The sequence below is a fragment of the Aotus nancymaae genome, unplaced genomic scaffold, assembly GCF_030222135.1.
Source record: "Aotus nancymaae isolate 86718 unplaced genomic scaffold, 86718_ANA_hifiasm-v0.15.2.pri h1tg000003l, whole genome shotgun sequence".
Classification (NCBI taxonomy): domain Eukaryota; kingdom Metazoa; phylum Chordata; class Mammalia; order Primates; family Aotidae; genus Aotus; species Aotus nancymaae.
The window spans coordinates 52818457-52843319 of NW_026988414.1; the positions used below are offsets into that span (position 1 = coordinate 52818457).

General features: G+C 42.5%; 1 protein-coding gene across 1 annotated transcript in view; it reads left to right on the top strand.

Annotated features, from left to right (window-relative positions):
- The window catches only part of SAXO1 (stabilizer of axonemal microtubules 1), a 105344-nt gene that overhangs the window by 72006 nt on the left and 8475 nt on the right, over positions 1-24863 (top strand). The window contains exons 2-3 of the mRNA XM_064376292.1: positions 11390-11569; positions 20092-20294. Coding sequence (XP_064232362.1) covers positions 11547-11569; positions 20092-20294 — 226 coding nt within the window. The 5' untranslated portion in view covers positions 11390-11546. The remainder of the gene's footprint in view (positions 1-11389; positions 11570-20091; positions 20295-24863) is intronic.

Consider the following 24863-nt stretch of genomic DNA (forward strand, 5'->3'; position numbering starts at 1 on the left):
GGGAGGGGCCAGAAGAGTCCATGAGGTGCTCTCCAGTAGCCGCTCAACATATCCTTTGCTGCTCTCTCCATACCTCAGCTCTGGCTTTTGCTGGCATCCCTTTTGCCCTCTCAGCCTGATGCTTGCCTGCCCATTCCAACAGGGTTCCCCTCATCAACACCTGCCACCACCTGGTCCTTAGCTTTGCATTGCTGCTGATCAAAGTCCTGACACTGGGTCATCTGGGTCGAGCAGGGCCTCTCCTTGGCATCACTACTCCTGGAATCAAGTCTGCAACTCTTTTTTTTTTTTTTTTTAACATCCCCTTCAGCACACTTCCTAGAGTACCCTGTGCACACTTTGAATCTCTTGGTTTTTTTTTTTTTTTTTTTTGAGATGGAGTTTCACTCTTGTTGCCCAGGCTGGGGTCCAATGTCATAGTCTTAGATCATTGCAACCTCTGCCTCCCAGGCTCAAGTGATTCTCCTGCCTCTGCTTCCCCAGTAGCTGGAATTACAGGTCCCTGCCACCATGCCTGGCTAATTTTTGTATTTTTAGTAGAAATGGGTTTCACTATGTTGACCAGGCTGGGCTGGAACTCCTGACCTCAGCGGATCCACCTGCCTTGACCTCCCAAAGTGCTGGGATTACAGGCTTAAGCCACACCTTGAATCTCTTCCTAGCTTCTAGTCCTGCCTTGTGCTCTCTCAGTCTGTAGATGCCCTGGGTTGAGGCCAGGAAACTTTGCTCTGATTCTTTTCTCCTCTCTCAAGTTGTCTCTTGAATGTTGTTCACCTGTCCCCCTTTAATCACGCCTCCTTGCCAGTCCAGGCTCTTTTTCCACCAATTATTTTTGTTCATAAGAGTATTGCTGTCTGTGAATCTGTTCCTCTATGTTGACGAGATGATTTGATTTTAATTCTTCCACCCACTACCCCATGATGACCACCCCATAGTTAATGTTTCTTGAGTACCTCCTGGGTAACTTCTTGCTGCTTTCACCACCACATTTTTCAGAATGATGGTCTTTTGCCTCTTGTTCCATTTCTTCAGCATTGAGTCCTTGATCTCACCCCAGCTGCTCTACTAAAGCTGTTTTCTAGCCACCAATTAAGATGTCTTTTCCCCAGCCCTCATGTCTTTTGATTTTTTTTCTGTGACATCAAACTGTTGAACATGTATATGTCTTTTCTTTGTTTGGCCCCCGTGACAGAGCTTTCTTACTCTTTTTGTCAGTTTTTTCCCCCAAGAAGCTCCTTCTTCTCAAATATGATTTCTCCAAGGTTTTGTTTTTATTCCTTTCTCTTTCTGCAACTTCATATTTTTATGGCTTTGTTGTACCAGATGTCTTCCAGACGTGTGATTTCTACAAGTCATCATGTTCAACAGCCTGTGGACGTTTCCATCAGAACTCTCTTCTCTTCCTTTCCCTTCCCTCACAGAGTTCACCCCATCCCTATCCTAACCCAGCATTTTGGCAGGTGTAGCTTAATTGATCAAGGTAGTCTTTTTCACTAAACTTGGTGGTAGCTTCTGAATCTTTCCATTTTGGTGCTCAGACAGCAACTGCTAGCTATATCATGCACCTATTTGTTAATGTGCGCCAGATAACCATTAAGGTTGGTTTTTTCTGACTTATATTTCAGGGGTTGGCCCTGCTTTCTGTTACTCAAGTTCTGGTTGACTGAGGGGTTAGTCCTTGTCAGAGGTTCTGGTTTACTTATTTATTTTTTCAGACAGAGTCTCTGTCTGTTGCCCAGGCTGGAGTGCAGTGGTGCTGTCTCAGCTCACTGCAACTTCTGCCTCCCAGGTTCACATGATTGTCCTGCCTCAGCCTCCTGAGTAGCTGGAATTATAGGCGCCCACCACCACATCTGGCTAATTTTTGTATTTTTAGTAGAGACAAGGTTTCTACTAAACCTTGTTGGCTAAGCTGGTCTCGAACTCTTGACCTCAAGTCATTCACCACCCTCAGCTTCCCAAAGTCCTGGGATTACAGGTGTGAGCTACCACGCCCAGCTGGATTTCGGTTTATGATCCCTGACTATTTCACCAGCACCATGAGCAGAGTATAAGCTGGAGTTATTTAGATTTCTCACACTGTCCTGATTCTTTAAAGATCTCGGGCCGGGCGCGGTGGCTCAAGCCTGTAATCCTAGCACTTTGGGAGGCCGAGGCGGGTGGATCACGAGGTCAAGAGATCGAGACCATCCTGGTCAACATGGTGAAACCCCATCTCTACTAATACAAAAAATTAGCTGGGCATGGTGGCGCGTGCCTGTAATCCCAGCTATTCAGGAGACTGAGGCAGGAGAATTGCCTGAACCCAGGAGGCGGAGGTTGCGGTGAGCCGAGATCGCGCCATTGCACTCCAGCCTGGGTAACAAGAGCGAAACTCCGTCTCAAAAAAAAAATAAAAAAAAAAAAAGATCTCTATAGACGAGGTGTAGGTAAGGAGTGTGAGGTATCATGCCACAAGATTGCTGTAAAGTATATCTATCTATGTCCAAAAGTTGCCTTATTTTGCAATTCATAAATGTATTCTCACTTGTCCTTAGACCTCTGGGTATATCATAAATAAAAGAGAATAACTTTTAGTAAATAAATATTTTAAAAGTTAACCACTGCAGGTAAACACAAATGTACTTGAGGAAAAGTGTGGGCTTTACTCTTTCCCTGAGGCTAATTGGGTTGTGGGGTTGTTAAGACAAAACACCAATCCAGAGACATAGATCCTCCTTTGAGAAGTCCTTGCCTGTAGTATCCAGAGTTTTTGCTCTTCCAGACTCCTTAGTATCATTCTAAGCTATCAGCATGGAAGGATGACTGTTATGACTCGGTGTTTGGCGATCCCGGGCAGCTTCCCCTCTCCTAGATGGAGGATGCATTTTCTCCACTGCTTTCCTCCCTTGCTCAGCAGCTGTAACAGGTCACAAGCTCTCAACTACTGGGAAAAAGGAAAAATGGGCTGCAAATCCTTTAAGAGTCTGAACTTTGGGTTTGAAATTGGATTGTAAGTGGAAGTCATTTATGTGGGAGGTGATTGGGCCCTGGGGTGAAGGCTGCTGCTGACCAGCTGTGTGACCTTGGGTGGTGACTCAGCATCCACATCTGTATGATGAAGCGGGAGGGCTGGCTGATCTCTAGGGTTCTTCTAGATCTAGCATTCCAATTTTTTTTATTTCCCTGGTTATTACCATTATTACTTTAATGATACTCTTGTTTAAGCAGCAAAGAAAGTTCTGTGGGAAAGATCAGAATTTTAAAGAGGAGTGGAGTTGTATCTATTTGTTGGTCTGTATTGAGATATTTTCAGGGTCAGCTGGCAAGAGGAGAATGTCTTGGAAGACTCTGAGTGTATCTGAGGAAACTTGGAAGGACAGATGATAGACTATTTATTGACTGCTCTTAGGTTTATCAGAGCAGCCACAAAAGAGAATTACTTGGTACGGGCTGGTATTCTATTGAGCCACATTATGTATGGCCATGATTTAAGAGCTTAGGCTTTGAAATCAGGCAGACCTGGGCTTCCAGTCATGACTTCATCACCTTCTGGTTATGTGACCTTGAGCAGGATAACATCTTCTTAGCATTGGTGTCCCTGTTTGTAAAATGGTGATGATAGTGCCTTGCTCATTGCATTGTTGTGAAGATTAGATGGAATAATATATAAAACTCAGCCCATGTGGTGCATAGTAATTGCCCCATAAATTAGCCTATTAATTACAGTGCGCTTGCCTTGGACAGGGTTAGGCATTTGAACTCCAGTACTTGATTTAATACACATAATCATACTAAGTAATAGAAATTGTTATCTGCAGATTAGAGAGGAGAAGATTGAAGGTCAGAGGAGTTAAGTGGTTTTCTCAGTGTTACTCAAGTAGTCAGTGGCAGAGCCAGGATTGGAATCCAGATGTTCCTGCCTCCTGAGCCCCTTTCCACTGTGCACCCTGCCTCCTTGAGTGAAGGAGAACCCTCTTCACTCCCCACACCAGGATAGGGTCAGCAGGGGATTCCCGAAGACTATGATGGAGGCAAGACAAATCATGAATAGCCACAAGATGCTGTCCTTTTTATAGATTAGAGTCTAAAACACTATGGAAGTTTATTTGTTTGAAAAGCTCAAAGTTATGTTATACCAGCTACTATTCAAGCTGCCAGTTGGTGGCAGGGGGAATGGTCATGGGTTTGTTTTGAGGAACAGCTTTGTTTGCAGCCATGAAAATTCTTAACATGAAAGTTGAGGCTGGTCATGGTGCTTAATCTGTAATCCCAGCACTTTGGGAGTCTGAAGCAGAAGGATCACTTGAGCTCAGGAGTTTGAGACCAGTCTGGGCAACATGGCAAACCCCATCTCAACAAAAAATACAAAAATTAGCCAGGTTGGGCAGTGGTGCACACCTGTAGTCCCAGCTACTTGGGAGACTGAGGTGGGAGGATTGCTCAAGCCCAGGAATTTGAGGCTGTAGTGAGCTGTGATTGTGTCACTGCACTCTAGTCTAGGTCACAAAGTCAGTCCCTGTCTCTTTAAAAAAAATAAGTGTAGAGGATCTTGCAAGGCTGTGCAGAAGAAGAAGAGGTGGGGACATAACCCCAGGCACACTCTGAGCAGAAGAGTCATAGTCAGTAACTGTGTAGTGGGATCATCAGCAGCTTTGTGGGGAGGCAGGGGTGGTAGTGGTGGCATTCAAGATGGATCTTGAAGACAGAGGGAAAAAAGTGAGAGTGGCAGGAAAGAGAGCAGCTGCAGCGAGTGCTACAAGTGCATAAAACTGAAACTTGGTGCTATAGATTGAGATGAATTATGGAATTAAGAACAACTGCTTCCTTTTTAATGTGTTTTAATGCCTCTGATTGTGTCATATGAAGGTAGGTCAGAGAGTTTAAGAAAGAGACAGATATTGTATTAGTCCACAAAATATTTTTTAGTGGCTTTATCTTTCCTACACTTTCAGAGAAAACTTCCAGTACCAGAATGCTTGCAGTTCTTTTGTCTGTACCTTTGAATTTTAGACTTTGCACTTTCCAATAGAGAAGACAATACCATACTTGGCTGTTGAGCATTTGAAATGTGTCTGGTCCGTACTGAGTGACATGTACAAGACACACCAGATTTTGAAGTGTAGTAAGAAAGTAAAATATCTCAATAATTTTTTTTTACTGCATTTTAGGTTTTGGGGTACATGTGAAAAACATTCAAGGTTGTTGCATAGGTGCATACGTGGCAGTGTGATTTGCTGCCTTCCTCCCCTTCACCTATATCTGGCATTTCTCCCCATGCTATCTCTCCCCAACTCCCCACCCCCCGCTGTCCCCCCGACTCCCCCCCAACAGACCCCAGTGTATAGTGCTCCCCTCCCTGTGTCCATGTGTTCCCATTGTTCAATACCCGTCTATGAGTGAGAACATGCGGTGTTTGATTTTGTGTTCTTGTGTCAGTTTGCTGAGAATGATGGTTTCCAGGTTCATCCATGTCCCTACAAAGGACGTGAACTCATCGTTTTTGATGGCTGCATAATATTCCATGGTGTATATGTGCCACATTTTTCCTGTCCAGTCTATCATCGATGGGCATTTGGGTTGGTTCCAGGTCTTTGCTATTGTAAACTGTGCTGCAATGAACATTCGTGTGCATGTGTCCTTATAGTAGAACGATTTATAATCCTTTGGATATATACCCAGTAATGGGATTGCTGGGTCAAATGGAATTTCTATTTCTAGGTCCTTGAGGAATCGCCACACTGTCTTCCACAATGATTGAACTAATTTACACTCCCACCAACAGTGTAAAAGTGTTCCTATTTCTCCACATCCCCTCCAGCATCTGTTGTCTCCAGATTTTTTAACGATCACCATTCTAACTGGCGTGAGATGGTATCTCAATGTAGTTTTGATTTGCATTTCTCTAATGACCAGTGATGATGAGCATTTTTTCATATGTTTGTTGGCTTCATGTATGTCTTCTTTTGTAAAGTGTCCGTTCATATCCTTTGCCCATTTTTGAATGGGCTTGTTTGTTTTTTTCTTGTAAATCTGTTTTAGTTCGTTGTAAATTCTGGATATCAGCCCTTTGTCAGATGGGTAGGCTGCAAAAATTTTTTCCCATTCTGTTGGTTGCCGATTCACTCTATTGACTGTTTCTTTTGCCGTGCAGAAGCTGTGGAGTTTGATTAGGTCCCATTTGTCTATTTTGGCTTTTGTTGCCAATGCTTTTGGTGTTTTGGTCATAAAGTCCTTGCCTATGCCTATGTCCTGAATGGTTTTGCTTAGGTTTCCTTCTAGGGTTTTTCTGGTGTTAGATCTTATGTTTAAGTCTTTAATCCATCTGGAGTCAATTTTAGTGTAAGGTGTCAGGAAGGGGTCCAGTTTCTGCTTTCTGCATATGGCTAGCCAGTTTTCCCAACACCACTTATTGAACAGGAAATCCTTTCCCCATTGCTTGTTTTTATCAGGTTTGTCAAAGATCGGATGGTTGTAGATATGTTGTGTTGCCTCTGAGGCCTCTGTTCTGTTCCATTGGTCTATATCTCTGTTTTGGTACCAGTACCATGCTGTTTTGATTACTGTAGCCTTGTAGTATAGTTTGATGTCCAGTAGTGTGATGCCTCCCACTTTGTTCTTTTTGCTTAGAATATATCTCAATAATTTTAAAATGGATGTTGAAATAATATTTTAGGAATATTGGATTAAATGAAAGATAAATTAATTTCATGTGTTTCTTTTCACTTTTTTTTAATTTTTAGTTTTTTTTAGAGATACTATGTCATCCAGGCTGGAGTGCAGTGGCTATTCAGTCATGATCATAGCCTACTATAGCTTCAAACTCCTGGGCTAAAGCGATCCACCCTCCTCAGCCTGCTGAGTAGCTGGGACTATAGGCAGGTGCAACTTTTCCTGGGTCTTTTTACCCTTCTAATGTGGCTACTATAATAGAAAATAAAAAATGACATCTATGACATGGCTTGCATTCTATTTCCATTGGATGATATTATCTAGAGGAAACTATTCTTTTTTTTTTCTTACCTGTGTACCAGTGCAGTTGTTATATTCTTAAAGTTCTATTTTCCATTCTAGGGTTACCTGAGAGTCCTAGATGGCTTGAGCTAGTTGTATGTTAGGAAATGTACCTAGTCATTTGGAAGTGATAGAGACCTATCCTATATCTATGATTAGTTCATGTACACCTTCAGATTTTTCATCTTCATAGCAGATAACAGAGATACTAGAACATATATTCCCTATGGCCCCTTTCAATTTTGTGATTCTAGGCCAGGTGTGATGACTCATGCCTATGATCCTAGCACTTTGCGGGGTTGAGGTGGGTGGATTGCTTAAGCTCAAGAGTTTGAGACCAGCTTGGGGAATATGGTGAAACCCCATTTCTACAAAAAATACAAAAATGAGACGGGCATGGTTTTGCATGTCTGTGGTCCCAGCTACTTGGGAGGCTGAGGTGGACGATTGCTTGAGCCCAAGAGGTCAAGGCTGCAGTGAGCTGTGATGGCACCACTGCACTCCAGCCTGGATGACAGAGTGTGAGACCTTGTCTCCAAAAACAGAAGATTCTAGATTGAAGTCAATGCTCAGAATCAATTATTTCTGGGTTCCATTGAAAGGCCTCTACTACTCTCTTTTGCAAATATCAGAAAGTCAGGGTTATGTCCTTTTACCCCTGGGAGTTGTGAATTCGGGAATAGAAAGACTTTAGAGAGTTCTGGTAGGCTAAAGAAACATACTCTTTGTCTTTTCCTTCCAGGCCTATGGGTCCATCTGGGTTTGTTTGAGGATGCACCTGAGCAAGGTGGCCAAGGCTACTCTTGGAATGACACAAGTACCACAGAGCTTGAAGTTTCAGTTCTTTAGACCATGGCTGCCAAACTTACTTTTAAATTACCCTAGGCATGGCAATTCTACAAAGTCTTTAGATACAAATTAGTTCTTAAAAGATAATAAATCTGTCTTTACCTTTTTGGCTGTTCTAATGTTAGAACAAATTATTTTCTTTTCTTTTTTTTTTTTTTTTTTTTTTTTTTTTGAGACAGAATCTTGCTCTGTCACCAGGCGCCAGGCTGGAGTGCAGTGATGCGATCTTGGCTCACTGCAACCTCCGCCTCCTGGGTTCAAGCAATTCTCCTGCTTCAGCCTCCCGAGTAGCTGGGACTACAGGTGCTCACCACCACACCCAGCTTATTTTTGTATTTTTTAGTAGAGACGGAGTTTCGCCATGTTGGCCAGGATGGTCTCGATCTTTTGACCTCTTGATCCACCCGCCTTGGCCTCCCAAAGTGCTGGGATTACAGGTGTGAGCCACCGTGCCCGGCCTATTTTCCATTTCTTGATAGTTTCTAGGTATCTTTCCTTCAGCAGGTCATCCTCTTATATACTCTCTGACTGTTCATCTATTTTATATATATATATATATATATATATATATATATATATATATGGAAGTTAGCCAACATTTTATATATATATATTAGCCAACATTACATATATATATATATATCCAACAGTACATATATATATATATCCAACAGTACATCCATACATACATATATATGTGTGTGTGTGTGTGTGTGTGTGTGTGTAATGTTGGCTAACATTACACAGAACAAAAAGGTGTCAGACTTGATCTTTATCCTTGAGGGATTCAGGATAATGGTTAATGAGTGCTGGGCAGACCACCAATGAGAAGATATGGTGCTGGGTATTTTGAGGGGGGTATTCAGGGTGTTCAGGGTGCAGGTAGGGAAAGGAGATGACTCCATGAGCAAACTCAGGCAATGAAACATTTATTTTTGCATACGAGTTTTTGATATTTCAGAGTGAGACAAGGTTTCATTTAACCAGCAATAAGTCAAAGTCTGCACTATAAATATATTGATATAATTCCATTTAATGGAACATCAATGTCTGGGTAGAAGCTTGTTGCTGTTCTGAAATCCTCTTTCATGATGCCGATCATATTGCAGGATTTTGCCGTTAAATTTATTTTTCTTTTGGAATAAATCCTTACAGTGTGTTATATTTTTTAAAAAGTAACAATATGGAAAGGGGGTTATATGAAAGTAGTTCTACCAGTTTAAAAAACAGGGGCACTGAAAAGGGAAAATAACATTCTGTCTCTGGAGTCCATTTTATTGTAAGTGCCTGAAACTAAGTTATCCTGAATAAATCTTGACTTTTCTTTTAGAATGTGGGTGAATAAAATACATATGCAGAGGTATTTTTGGTAGCCAGTGCTTCTTGGCTTTTGATTTGAGGGTTGTAGGAATCCTAAAATGATAGGGTACTGGCTGGCTTAAATTGAATCTCAGGTAATTAGACTGATTGTGAGCACAGAAATGGCAATAACATTTAACATGTATCTACTGTGAGAGATGGGTATTTTGTTGACTATGCAAACATAACAATTTATCTCCTGAATGTACAGAAAGTGCTTTAAAGCACCCAATTAGGGTGCTCCAACAATTAGGAGATATTTTATTATGTCCTATATAAAATACATATCTCCTATATAAAATAGAAATATATAGTTTTGTACATGAAATGCCAACAATGTGCATTCTGAAAAAGAAAAAGCAAACTTTGTATTTAACACTATGAAATTTAGATAGTCACACTATAAGGATAGCATGTTTGTAGGAGATTTTCCTTGCAAATGCTGAGGAATATCTAAAATACCACGAATCAATACTGCTTTTATAATACAAATAAACAGTGAATGAGGCAATTTCATGCCATATTAAGGTGTTTCTGATAAATCTGTAGGTGAGAAGAAAATAAATAGGGATATCTCTAATGGTACTTGTTCATATGCAATTCTAACCATTTGAACAGTACAGGTGTTGATGATTTTCTCTGGGGAGTAGACGGAAGAGAGGTACATAGCAACAACAGTGGTGGCGGCAATATTTATATAAAAGGCTGAACTTATTAACAGGAGCAGCATGCCAGCTGTTGCCTGGAAAATAGCTTTACGTTAGAGCAGTGAGGAATTCTTGGTCTCTTTCTCTCATTTTCTCTCCCTTCCCCCATGTACTGCCCCAAAGTATTGCATGTTAGTTTCTGTGATTAAAAGTCAGTCCAGTGTGAAAACGGGAAAACAATTCTATGCCATTCATTAAGGTAGCTAAGTTGGAAAACACCAGCATGGAGTTTTTGCTGATTTGCTGGTGCCTGATGATGAGAGGGACCCCAGCTGGATTGTGAAGATTGTCTTTGGGCAGACACAACATTGATAAACTGCCTTCACTTAGTTTTTACAGCTTTAACAGCTGCCTTAGTTCAGCTGTAAGTAGCAAGTAAGTAAGTTTCATTTATTACCATGCATGTAAAGTGGAAAAGCTCACTGTCAATTATAACTGCTAGATACTGTCTATCATTTGCTCAGTTCATTCATCACTAGGCATAAAGTTTATTTAAGCATTCACTTATACTCAGTCTTTCATTTTAGAAATGTTTACTGAACGTGCCAGTATGTATTCTGTAAACACTTATTGAATGAAAAATTCAGGATTTGCTGTATAGAGATGTATATCATGTACAGTGAACAGTGGACAAGGTTGAAAAAGGTCCTGAGCATGACAGATGAGGCAGACAATAAACAAACTCACCAACAGACATGCCAGTCACGGGTAGCTGCAAGTGATGGGGCAGGCACACGCAGGGTGATGGGAGAAAATATGTGCACACACAGGGAAGAGTGGTGGGGAGAGGGGATGCAATGGCGGGGTGGATCCTGGGTATAAGATGATCCCAGACCTGGGAAAGTCTTTCTAAGACTGTAATAACTGAAATGAGACCTGAAAGAATAAAGGAGGGAGACTTTCCATGTGAAGGTGGTTTCACATAGGCAGTGGTGTTTGGTGGACTCAGAACTGAGATGATTTTGCTTTGAGTGATATCATTTTTGTACAATGATGATATTCTGAGTTGACCAAGGAGCCAACCAGTTAGAAAAGACACTGGCTGGCCCTATTGGAGAGCCTTAGAGTACCCTGTTAGGTGAATAGTAAGCCTGAATTCTTGGGTTGATGGGAGACCACAGGGGAGGACCTGGGGCAGCTGGGTGGCACTTGGAGTGCTTGGGACACAGCCATTTCTCTATTATAGTATGGAAATATTTCCATGCTTACACAAGCAATGTGGCATGTGTAACAGCTTGTGTGTAATTCATGCTTTTGTGTAATTCTGTGATCCAAGGAATTTTTATTAACCAATTGTAGTTACAGACCACCTTTATTTTCTGGCCATTTCATATAGTTTACTGGAAAAAAGTAAGGGTTGAATTCTGGTTTTCAATGTTGGCTGTCATATGATTTTATGGTCACATTTGGCAGAGTACTCTTATCAAACTGGATGTATTCCTCCCAAGAAGGTAACCAAGCTAACTCTGTGTCTTTTGCAGGCGGCATCACTGTCCACATCTCCCTACCAAGATTTATGATCAAACAGAGAAACCATGTCTTCTCTCCGAATATACCAAGAACTACCCTCTCTATCACTTTTACTTGCCCAGAGAGTCTTTCAAGCCAAGGCGGGAGTACCAGAAAGGGTCTGTACCAATGGAAGGCCTGACTACATCAAGGTGAGGGCAAACAGTATTAACATATGCAGGTACATACAACACTAATGTAGGAACATGCAGTGCTTAATGTATAGTATTAATGTTATAAAATACAGTGCTAATGCACTAATGTACAGGATTAACATATGGTATTAATGCCTTAATGTACTATATCTCTGAAAGAAAATCCTGCATTTATGAGCCTTCTCAGTTTTTCCCAAATCCTCTGTTAAAGAGAAAGGATTCTTGAGGGAAGGCTGGATTGATATAATAAAGGATTGGAGGTTAAGAAAAATATTTACGGGATGGAAAGAGTGGGGGATATTGCCGAAAAGCAAGTTTTGGGCTTTGTTACATAAAAAGCTCCAGGCCAGCTTGGGTAGATTGGGGGTGGGGGTGGTGAAAGAGAGCTTGACAGTAGAGAAAAAGTGAGGGTTTTTTTCTTTTTTCTTTAAATTATGCTGTAGATTTTGAATTGGGGTTCTCCTGAATGTTCTTCAAGAAATAGGAAGAAATAATTTTTTTTCCTTTTAAATTATTCTTGACTCCCAAACTCAAGATTGTTTAGCTCTAGGTCTGTGCAGTGGCTGAGCCACATGGCTCAGTATATCAATATTGCAGTGGTCTTTGCACTGAGGCGATGCAGAAAAATTCTCAGTTCAGGGTTGTTCTATAGGCAAGGCTCTCACGGAATCTGCCATAGGCAGCTTAGTTGGTGACCTGTGACTGGTGATCTAGTAGGTCAGAAACATCTTTGAGTGTGATTGGGCAGTCTCGGATTGTAAAGTTTTGTCCTCAGCTGAGACCTGAAAGACTGATGTGTTCTCATCCCTGAAGGGCAGGGTTGCTGTGAGGTGGAGATGATGGTGAATGTTAAGTGTTCGAGCACAATGCTTGCACATTGGTGCCCAAGACCTGGTGACTTTTCTTCCTATTGCTGTCCTTTTGCCTCTTAATTTTGTGCTAATAAAGGCCCCAGATGGCCTAGGAGAAGCAGAACCATTCTAACTCATTCTGCCTTCAGGTTTTCTCCAGAATAGGACTGGAAACATCTGTTGAGATTGTGAGTTGCGGGTTCTCTGTACACAACACCGCTATCTTCTAGATCCATGAGCAGTCCATGTCTGGGTGTTGGGGCAGGAGCACCCACAGTGGGAGAAATAAAGCCAAAGGATTCCTGAGCTTCGTGGGAACCACTGTACAGGGGCTTGAGAATGAGAGAGAGTTGAGGGCCTTGTCTCATGCTTGATTTGTATCAGGCCACTTTGTGGTGGTGGTTGTTGTTTTTTAAAAAAAACCAAGGTCTCGCTCTGTAGCCATGGCTAGAGTGCAATGATGTGATCATAGCTCACTGACTGCAGCCTCGAGTTTCTGGGCTCAAGTGATCCTCCCGCCTCAGTTTCCTAGTAGCTGGGATTACAGGCATGGACCATTACGTCCAACTACTTTTTAAACTTTTTGTAGAAACAAGAATTTGCAATATTGCCAAGGCCAGATGATTACGTTTATTCTAAGCATTTATCTTAAATGATTTGGTTTAAGCATAGTGTTTCTGGGTCCTGATGTATTTACAAATTATAATTTATGCAGCTGTTTTTTTCAACCTATGACTTATTAAAGAATATAAACCCTAAAGTTTGGGCTTCTTTTTGCCAGGAAAACAGTATTCTTTGTCTCTGAGAGTCTAAAGACCATAATGAGAAGCGTGAACCATTTCTGAGAACTGCTTTTCTTTTATGAAACCCTGGTCAACACCAAGTAAGAGTCCTAAGCACATGTACAAGAGACATGTAACTGGTAGGAAAGGGTAAGAGTAGCACTGAAACGTGGCTTGCAAATATCATGTTCAGTCTCCAGGTGTGGGTCTTTTTATCTTTCAATTTACAGTTTGCAGGAAATGAACACTTTGTGAAATGTCTAGTTGTCTTCAGGCATTGATATATTTCCTATCCTGAAAGTACAGACAAGGATGCTTTAAAAGTTTGTTGTTGCCCACAAGCTTAGGAGAATGAGGACAAACCCTCGGTCTGGGACTGAAGTCCTACCCCAACACCAGCTCTGAGGCCCCCAGATGCAACTCCATGCCCTGCCTCCTCCTGATGGTGCTTCGCAAAACAAAAACTTACCCTCTGACCTGTCCTAAATTATCCTTGCCTTGTGTCACTTACAACAATAAACATATCACACAGAAGGCTCCTCTGCCCCTGCCAGAGCTGGAGAAACGATATATATCATGTACATCAAGTGTGGCTAAAGCAGAGGAAAGCAGATTCTGAAAGAATTTTCAGAATAAGCCGTTAATGAACATAAGGCCTTAAAAAGAAAAAAGTGGCAGGATCAAGGTTATCCATGGGGAGGAAAAAGAGCAGATATGAAATTCTTTTTATTTCCTACCCTAAAAAGAGAAGTAAGGAGGAAATAAGCAGAAGACATCTATGTTCTCCTTTCTACCACAATTTCATTAATTCTCAACCCTGTGCCTGCCATGCTGGGCACTATTTTTCATAGACTGAGAACAAAATTATGCCACTCTCAGGAAATGTAGGGAAGCTAGTATCTGGGTGTTCCCCTGGAGGCTTACAGGGGAAGGGATGTATCAGCCCAGTGTCTGCACACCCCTGTGTCTGCACGGATTGTCACCCTTCTGCTCTTAAGACTCTTATTACTGGAAAATCCCACTCACTTCTTTATCTAAACATTGACTCTGCTTAGTTTCTGAGGTTGGATATAGGGCTCCCACCTGCTGAACGAAAAAGTCATGTGGTCCAGGGCTTGGCTGGGTTTGGTGATTAAGCCCAGACACAAAAAAACACCTGGTTTCTGGAAAGGTTATCATCGCAGCGTGAGGCATGATTACAGCTGCACACAGCTCTTACTGGCCATAAATCTTGGGGATTTACAGCAGGTGCCATGAGGGGAATGCTTGTGATTTCCAACCATTCTTAGTGTGAAATGGTTTCTTGCAGTCCTTGGTAATTCTCTGGTGTAGAATCTGCCTTTAGTTCAGATAGACCTGAGATCAATTTATGAATAAGAGGTTTGCACTTCAAGCCTCATTTCCCCATAGGCATGTCACCATGTAAAACACTTGGACCCCAATTTGAGACATTCTGTTAGCTAAGCCAGCTCCTAAAGATAGGCAAAATGAAAAGCATTGGAAGAAAGAGGTGAGTCTTCAGTGTTGTTAGATCTTTATCCTAAAGGGAGATGGACCATGGGTAGAGTGGAATGGCGGCACAGAGTGAGGAGACAGAATTGAGTTCAGATTTGATGGGTGTGGCTGAAAGGCAGAGGGCAGGAAATTGGCAGCATCAGCTCTATCACTTAGTGACAAGACTCCTTGGTAAACCAAGGAGAGTAAGGAAGGGAAGCGCTAAGAGAGAAAAGGCATTTGGTGTCCTTTCCAAAGGTCAGGAAAGAAGCAAGGAAGTTGGTAGCAGCTTTGACTCTTGTACTGCCTATTGAATTTTATGTATTTTTTGTTCAAGTACATACTTGAGTCTCCTACTCAGAGCTGTACCACTGATATACTTAGCCTCCATAGCCTGGGCCTGAGAGTTAGTGTGAACACAGTGCAGATAGAGTTCTCAGCACTGGACTTGCTTAGGTAATCTCAGAGCCTTTGAATTGTCTATAATGTATTTCTGATTAAATTTGCAGACATTTTGGTCATTATTTCTTCCAGCAATTTTTCTTTCCCTGATGCTCTGTTCATTTTTTCCCCCCAATCTTTTCTTCCCCTTCTCTGTTCTTCAGATCGGATAGTTTCTGTTAATCTAGTTTTCACTTCACCAAGTTTTTCTCCCGTATCTCCATTTAGTGATTAAGCCCATCCAGTGAATGTTCTGTTTCACATATTTTGCAGTTTTATAATTTGCATTTGATTCTTTTTAATACAGTTTCTACTTCTCTTACCTGATTGCCTGTCTTTTATTTTATTATGACCTTACGTTGCTTTCCTTGTTGAGCATGGTTTAAAAAGCTATAAAATTTTTGTCTGCTAATTGCAAATGTCTGGTCTGCTTGGAGTTGGTCTCCATAATTGTCTTTTTTTTTTTTTTTTTTTTTGAGCATGGGTCAGATTTTGGGTTGATTTTTATACAGAGAGAATGTTGTTATGTTGTGGACACCTTAGATACTTGTTTGCATTCCTCTAAAGAGTGTTTTTATCTTTGGCAGGCAGGAAATTTGATTGTTCAAAATGCAAACTCTGTGTCTTGGGTGGCAGCTCCAATCTCATTTGAGTTCTTTAGCTTGAAATCTACCCCATACATGTGAGGTCATGTAGAGATTTGGGCCCAGTTTATGTACAGAATTTAGGGCTTCCTGTCTTTTGCTTTCTCATTTTCAGATTTATTTCCTCATTTTCCAGCATCTGTGGTTGCCTCAAACTTAGTCCTCTGGTTTTTGTAGTCAAGAAAAGATAATCAAGAAAGATTCATCTTTTAGCTGCCCTGCCTGACACAGACTGGAGCTGACCTTCAGGCTGGAAGCTTTGAATCTTACATAGTTAATGGAAAATAATCAGCAAAGCCTCACACAGTGCCATTTTCTGCTTCCACCTGTTGACTCTCCCTAGAATCCACCTCTTTAGATCTTTCGAGTTGTTTGAAATATTTTGTCTGGAGTTTATATGAAGTGGTGACAGATGTTTGCCTCAGCCCTAGTGGGAGTTGAGGGCTCAGATGGCAGAGGAGAAGACAGGTGCTATGTAACTTGGATCCTGGGGTGCATGGGCTTGGAATCCCATCTGTCACAGTGAGGGTAAGGAGGACTCTATGTCCCATAAGGATTGGGGGCACGAATCAAGCCCTGTAATTCAGCCAAGGATCTTTTGCAGCACATTGGGATGGACTCCTCAAGCTGCCTAGGATGGCAGAACCGTTTCTTTAGACGGGTGCCTGTTGACCTTGGAAAGTTTGAGAATTACATGTAGAAGTAATGAAGTCAATCAAATCAACTGACAAAGAGCAGACCCTCATAGAGGAGTTAGAGAACAGATCATGAGGAGTAGTATCACAGAAGTCAAGGGAGAGAGTATTGAAAAATTGAGAGGATGGATACTATGAAAAAGCACAGTGGGAGAAGGATGAGAAGCAGTGATTGGGTCTGGAAAACAAGGTGATACTTGGAGTATCAAGGGTGAGAGGAATCAGATCTGATGGGTGAGACATGAGGAGAGGAAAGCAAGTTTGTGCTTGTAGACCACCCTTTCTGAAAGAGAGAAGGGAAAACTGGGGGGGAATGGAGCCCAGTGAGGACTGTCTTATTTTACTCTTTACCTTTGGAGATTGAGATAACACTCAGTGGAGAAAGGAGACAGTAGGGAGGAAGAGGGAAAATCACAGTCTAGGAGATGGTCTACAGATGAGGTTCCCAAGAAAGGGCAGGAGTGAAAGAGGTTGACTCTGGGCAAGAGGAGGAACTCCTTTTAAGATGGATTCCATCTTAATATAATTGATAACTTGGGCATACTAACAAATCTTGAAGTTTGCATAAATAAGCATTAAAAATAGGTTTAAAAAAAGTGTTGTGTGGCCCTTTTGTCATGGTGAAAATCTTCATTTCCCACCGCCAGGCTCAGGAATCTAGTTTGCTGTTACGTTATTTTCTCTTCCTTTTGTCAGAGTCTTGTCAAATGCCTTTCTCCAGCTTTGCTAAATAATTTGAAGTCAAGTTGTTACGACTTTCCCAGCAGGACCACTCCAACCTTTTACTTAACTCTGAGTTTAACTCTTGGCCTTCCCTACTCTATAACTTTTACAGCTACTTACCTAAAAGAAACATATCTGTGACCAGTTTCCTTTTCTTGGTTCATGTCACATGTGCACAGAGAAATGTACCACAGAAAGAGAGAAGAGATCCAGTGTTCTTAAAAAGAAAAGCTAGTTAATTTGAGCAATTTTGGGGAAGACTAAAATATAGTCCTTTCTTTTACATGAATTTAAAGGCTGTAAGATTATGTGTGATTGGGGACACTCAGTTATGTTGTGGTTAATGACAGGTTTCAGTGAATGTTCTCAACATAAAAACATAATGAGGAAACACATAAATTCAGATTAAATTCACTTCTAAGCCACAGTAACTATGTTTGGGTAGGTTATAGAAGTCAAACTTAAAAATTTTTATTCTCTTCAGAAGTAGATACCGCCTCCCCTTACCACCCATAATCATTTGCCTTAGTTATAACTGATCAGTAAATTAAACCATAGAGGAACACTTACAAAGGAACTTAAATTTTGTAGTGGAGAAGGTGATTGGCTTTTGTCTTTGGGAAACTAATTTCAGGATAGTCTGTGAACTGGTGAATTCATTTTTGGGCATTTGTCTGCTCTTTTCCAGTAGAAGGCGTGGGAGATAGGCAGTAAGTGTGCTTTAGTTATCAAGAGCCTGGCAGCCTTTGAAGGGAGGTTCTTGCGGCATCCCTGAGAGGAAGCTGGTCCTCTTGGTCAGAGTAACTACAGAAGGGGCTGCCATGGCCTCTGGGTACAGGGTCCCCAAGAGTGGCAGGCTCACAACCAGAAATCATTCCTAGGTGCTCTGAGGTTGGCTGGGCTCAGTGTGGCAGCTCAGGAACACAGCTTTGTTCCTTGTTGCTTGCCCTTGGTACCTCTTGATACTCCTTGGAAATGAATAGGGTGCAGGATTAGGGAACCATCACTGAACACACGCCTTTATGAAGGTTTAGGAATGTGTGATCTCTGGTGACCTTGAAATCTGTCCCACTCTTCTTGGAGTGAGGAGAGCTCAACTTCCTTGGGAGTACTCCCTTTAGAATGTATACTTTCTGACCAAGAGTCCCTTTCCACTCAGCTGGTTTTCAGATGGAGTTTTCTGGGCATTTTCATTTGTCTTTGCAGCCTAAGGCTTTACCCTCTTAGTTTCCTGCTGCAGCTGGTTTAGTGCTGAATAGACAGACACCAGGGTGTAGTACTTGTTCACGGAGAAGAGTAGACGTGGGAGCTGACCCTTGGTTTCTTGCTCAGTCTGTTCCCTCCACAAGCTCCGATATACACCGTCAGCTTCCAGACACTTCAGGCTAACAGCAGGGCCTCTAGGAAGGGAGCCCAGGCTGAACGTCCTATAACCGCCGCTATGATATATTTTTAAATCTATCCAGAGGGTGTTAGGGGAGTTCAACTGAAGCATCTCCCATTTCCTCCTTAGAGCCCAAGAGAGACTAATTCTCCTGCTTCCTAACTTCCTCCTCCCATCCCACCAAGCATTTTCAGGACCCGGTTTGGGTTTACTGACAATAATGTGTATAATTCACGCAAGACAGGTTACAGCGGAGCGTGTTACCTTTGCTAGTCAAGCATGGCTCGGTAATGCTGCTCCAGATTTTGGCCGGGAAGTGGATTTTATTGGTGTTTAGGCTTAATGTTTTCCTGTCCGGAAACCTTCCCCTTCCCTTGACGGGGCTGTTCTGGCAAGCACCATCGGGGAAATATCTACCTTCCTTTGTCCAGTTGGATAAATGGGTTCCAGGCAAGAACAGTCTGTTGCGTGAAGCAGACAGCCTTCGGAGGGAAATGCTAGCATTGAGAGATGGGAAGCGCGAGTGCCCTGGAGGGCAACCCAAGTCCAAGCTAAGCCCTGGTCCTTAGGGCGGTTCCTGGTGGGCGTTGCAGGGAGCATCTGGGCCTTTTTATCTGGGATACTTTGGGGAGGGACTGCTTCCGGTTTAGCGAAGACCATTATACTTTTTTGATCCTGTTGTTTTCATACTCCCTGAAATAATGGGGGCACTGACACCAGATAGCAGAGAAATGAAGGACTCAGGGTCTCCATTTATTTCACTGTTTCCTTCTTCTGGGTTTTCTGTAGGCTAAGTAGAGGAAGGAGATAAATATTAGCAGCAGAAGCTTTTGGGAACATGGAGAAGGTGGCCGTGGCACCTGAAAGGAAGTTAGCTCCACAATGAAGGGGTTGTGTGGAAGGATGTTGGAAGGCGCAGGTGCAGAAGTGGTGGCATTGTGATTGGAGTGTAGGGTGCTCAGGTGGGATGGAGACCTTGAGAGATAAGGGTGAGTAAGGCAGGAGCCAGGTCCAGGAAAGCTTATAAATTATGCTAAGGAGTTGAATTTTACCTGGAAGATTTTTAAACCAGGGAGAGAGAGTGATCTGATTTCCATTTGGAGAGTTTTTTTCTGGCCACATTATGGGGATTAAATAGAAGTGAGAGAAATAAAGAAGGACGCTCAGGTGGCAGGCTGTCACCTGATCCAAGTGAGAAATGGTCAGGGTCTGGAGCAAGGGGAAAGAAAAACCAATGGGGCGGAGGAGCACTGGTGAATAACAGACTCTGGGGCCGTGAGGGGAGGAGGTCAAGGATGTGTACAGGTGTCTGACTTGGATGAGAAGAAATTGATGGTACCTTTCTCAAAAGTGGGAAATAGAGGAGGAGGAACAGTTCGGGGAGTGTGGGGGTGTGTAGAGTAGAACATGATTTCTCAGCAAATGTTTGTAGAGTTGGGTTGAGAGGAAAACACAGCCTTATTGCAAGCCAAGCACCCCAACGGCATGCACTTGCTTCCTTACAGGAGAGATTTTGGACCTCACAAAGTGGCACCAGTGAAGGTCCACCAATATGACCAGTTCGTCCCAAGTGAAGAGAATATGGATTTGCTCACGACGTATAAGAAAGATTACAATTCCTACCCTGTCTGTCGAGTGGACCCCATCAAACCTCGGGATAGTAAATATCCATGTAGTGACAAGATGGAGTGTTTGCCTACTTATAAAGGTAGGAGAGCACAGAGGGGCAGATTGGGGGAAAGACAGGCTGAGCCTGTGTGCAGACCAGGAAATATGTTTTATGTGCATACCCCTTTAGTGTAAGAGTTGGCAGACTACTTCCTGCAGGCCAGATCTAGCCAGCAGCCTGTTTTTGTATGGCTGGAGAGCTAAGAATGTTTAAATATTTTTTAATAATTGAAAAAAAAATCAAAAGGATATTATTTGAAGACTGTGAAAATGATATAAATTCCATGTTCAGTATTCCTGTTTTATTGGAACACAGCCATATTTACTCATTTACACAGTATCTATGGCTGTTTTTTATGCTCTAGTGGCAAAGTTGAATAGTTGTGACAGAGACACTGTAGTCTGTGAGGCATAAGACACTTAATATCTGGCCCTTGAACAAAATATCTGCCAACCCCTGCCTTAGCATGCAGTTTGAATCCTATATTGGGGGGAAACATTTCAAGTTCAAGCTAAGTTAGTTTCTACCACTGATTGATTCATTCACCTGTTTAAAAAATAGATCAAAATGTAACATACATATAGAAAAGTATTTAAATCATAATTACACAGATCAATGAATTTTCACTGAACACATCCATATAAATAGCACCCAGATCAAGAGATATAACATTAACTACTCCATTTCTGTCACCTTCCCCAACCAGAATGTAACCATTATGTTAACTTTTAATACCTTAAATTAGTTTTGCCAGTTTTGAACTTTATATAAGTAGGATTGCTTCTTTCTTTATTGAGTATCTATTAATATTACCTATGAGATGTGGCCCTAGAAACTGAAGGAAGCATAATGGCCTGCCCTTGACTTTCTAGCCTAGTGGAGACACAAGATACGGTCATATGTGTTGTGCAAGCAGACAGCCACTCTGTGGAGCTCAGCTGCAAAGACTGAGACCATGAGCCTGGAGACCAGGTTTGTAATCAATAAGTCATGATTGTGATACCCACCGTTGCCTTAGGAGGACATGCTAAACAGTTCATGGACCTCTAAATGACTGTGAAGAGGGCCACTTTTATTTAGTCAAGCCAAGCATTTAGGGTGAAGATGGCAGTGGAGGTAGGAAAGTTGGAGGGATATGAGCTCCTGGAAGGGCCTCTAATTCTGTCATCCTGGAGGACCCTGTGCATGGTTGAGTTTCTCTGATTCTTCTAGGAACTGAGGACTGGATTAACATGGGCCTCTTCAGCAACCTGGGCTCTGGCCTTTTGTTTTCTTCAGCTTCCTTCTCTAATACTCCCGCATAGCTACCTTTTGTCAAGCCACATTCCACATGTTATCATACCCTGAAATGGTCCCACCTCTGAAGCCTTTGTGCACATCTTATCCTCAGACTTGTCCTCTGATCTCCTCTGTCCATGACAGTCCTCAGCCCTGTTGGCCCTCCAATCCATTGATGCCTCAGCCCTCCCTCTTATCACCAGCCCCTCCTGTGTCAGTCGTCCCCATGAAGTCTACACTGTGGGCTATCTTTGGACCCCATTTCCTACTAATGGCCGAGACTCTCTGTCTCTCTCTCCTGCCCCTTTGCTGTTGCCTCCTGGCAAAGCCCTAATCCTGTTTTCTCCATGTCTACACCTGGGCACACACCTGAGCATATCTCCCGTCTTGTCAGCTCTTACCCATTTGCCACAGAAAGGGAGCAGAGAGGTCTTCTAAACATGGCAATCTGATCTGACCTCTCCTTTGCTTAAAACTCCTCAAAAAATCATTTGATAAAATCATTATTTTTTCAAATCATTTGATCCTATGACGATAAAAACCCAAACCTTTACTGCCTCCTCTGATGCCTTGGGAGGTCCTGGTGTCTTCTTTCTGAGTGCCTCTGCTGCAGCCTCAGGGCCTTCTTTCAGGTGCCTTCCTCCTTTCTTTTCTGCTTCAGGGCATTTGTTTAGCGCATGTGATGCCTTCTATATAGAATCCTTCTGCTTCCTTGATCTAGCACTTATCCTTCAGCTAGCAGCTGAAAGATCACATTCCCAGACCTTCCCCCATGTCAGATTGGATGCTGTATAGGTGCCTTGTACTCCCCTGTCTTGTCATTCATTGTGCACTTTTAATGCTTCTTTTAATGGCCAGGCTGTAAGCTCCAACAGGCAGGGATCTGTTGGTCTTTTTCTTTGCCAATTACCCTCTCACAGCAGGCACCACACAGGTGCTTTACAAAGGAGTCCATACAACCAGGTGCATGATCATGGGCAGGGTGTTGGGGGGCACTCTTGCCTCTACTGAACGCATTCTTCTCCCTTTTTATCCCGTGTTTACAAGGAGACCAGAAATAAGGCACCACAGACATTGAGCAGGTGGGATAGAGGAATGAAGCTGTAAAAAGCACTTTCTACCATTGGTGGAGGAAATGAGGGACTCTGATAGGGCATATCCAGTGGCAGACTCACCACTCCTCTACACGGTCTTTACGGCCCCCATAGGTTTATGAATCTTAGTATAGGGAGAGGCTCTTCAGAGCAACTGCCTTTCAGTTTAGTTCCCTTTTTCCCACCTTGCCCTAGGTACAGGGAGAGGTCTGGAAGTGGAAAATGCTCCTTGCTTGTCTTGGGGGTTGGCAAGGATGGAGGAGGTCTATTTGTAGTATTTAAAGAGAGGTTCTCCCTACTTCTCCCCAGCAAACTACTTAACACTCAACACATGCACACGCACCCCACCCCACCCCACCAGTACTGTTCCTTTCATTTATTTCACTGCCAGTTTCCTCTGTCCCACCCTTTGTCCATACAGCTACATCTCAAGCCACGTTTTTCAAACTACAGAAGAGTGCATATTCCACAGCTTAAACTGAATCACGGCTGGCAGAGTTTGGATCTCTGCCCCCACTGAATCTCATGTTGAATTGCAATCCCCAGTTTTGGAGGTGGGGCTTGGTGAGAGGTGATTGGATAATGGGGGTGATTTCTAATGGTTTAGCAACCCCCACCCCCTTAGTACTGTATAGTGAGTGAGTTCTCCTGAGATCTGGTTGTTTAAAAGCGTATGGCACCTCCCCACCTCCCAAATCGCTTTCTCTGTCCTGCTCCTGCCATGTAAGACACCTTCCCCACTTTGCCTTCTGCCATGAGTAAAACTCCCTGAGGCCTCCCCAGAAACAGATGCTACCATGCTTCCTGTATAGCCTGCAGAACCATAAGCCAATTCAACTTCTTTTCTTTATAAATAACCCAGTCTCAGGCATTTCTTTATAGCAGTGCAATAACTGACTAATATAATGGCTGACTTCCCTAGCGACAAAGTTAAAATTGAAAAAAATCCTATTTTCTTCCTTACTTTCCTTAAACTTCTGGTACCTGTTAACTGCTTGCCTACTTAAACAGAGTTAATAAATGAACACCAGTCAAATCTCAACTGGACTGCTCAAACTAGGCATGCATAGATAGACAGGGTTTTTATTCTTGGAACATGTGCATTTGAGGTTGGATATCCTAGTTTTCCTCTGAAATTACAATTTTAAAACAAATCAGCATGTAGCTAAAGGAAACATATTTATGTTTATATTAATTATAGGTGCCATTTTGCAACGTGTGTCTTAGGTTTTTTTTTGAATAATACTTTCTTAGTTTGTTTGTGCTGCTATAACAAAATACTTGAGACTGAGTAATTTGTAAATAATAGAAATTTCTCACAGTTCTGGAGGCTGAGAAGTTCAGGATCAAGGAGCTGATAGGTTTGGTGTCTGGTGAGGGTCTGCTCTCTGCTTCCAAGATGGTGCCTTGTTGCTATGTCCTCATGTGGTAAAAGGCAGAGGGAAAAAGGGGCTGGGCTTAGCTCCCTCCAGCTGTTGTACGGCAGTGCCAATCCATTCATGAAAGTGGAGGCCTCATGATGTAATCATTTCCCAAAAGGTCTCACCTCTCAGTACAACCATATTGGAGATTAAGTTTCAACACATGCATTTTGGGGCACATTCAGACTATAACAAATACTTATATTCTATTACTTGAAGTGGTTTATTCTATCACTCACCTGTAATAAAATGGCTGCCCAAACTGTGCCTTGAATGCCCAGCATCTGTATTCCCAGCATCTAACACAGGGAATGACACAATGAAGTGTGTCAACTGAGGGAATAAATGGATGAATGGTTCTGAACCATTGTTTACAAGGGCTCTAAGTGATGGAGTTTGGCGAATCTACACAAATCCCCACCCAGCCTATTATCCTGTGGGTCCTGGTCAGAAGCAGGAGTGAGGATCGAGAAGGCCCATGCCATCTACCAGGCAGTCAGGTCAGTCCTGAATAACCCTATGCATTTGTGAGGGGCCACACCCTTATCTCTTGGTGTATCACCCCTTGGGTAACTTGTCTGTGTCTTGTGAAAATTTGCCACTTTTGTAAGTCTTTTCCATAGCAACTTTCATGTTTTATGACCATACTTGATTTTCTTTCTCCACCACCCCAAAAGAAACCAAAGACCAAGATCATTAAATATGTGTATTTCAATGGGTGCCATCTATATTTTGTCTGCTTACATTGGTTCCACAGAAAAAATATGCAATCTTTTTTTCCCCTTTTTACTCGTATGGCCAGCACCTTTACTGGG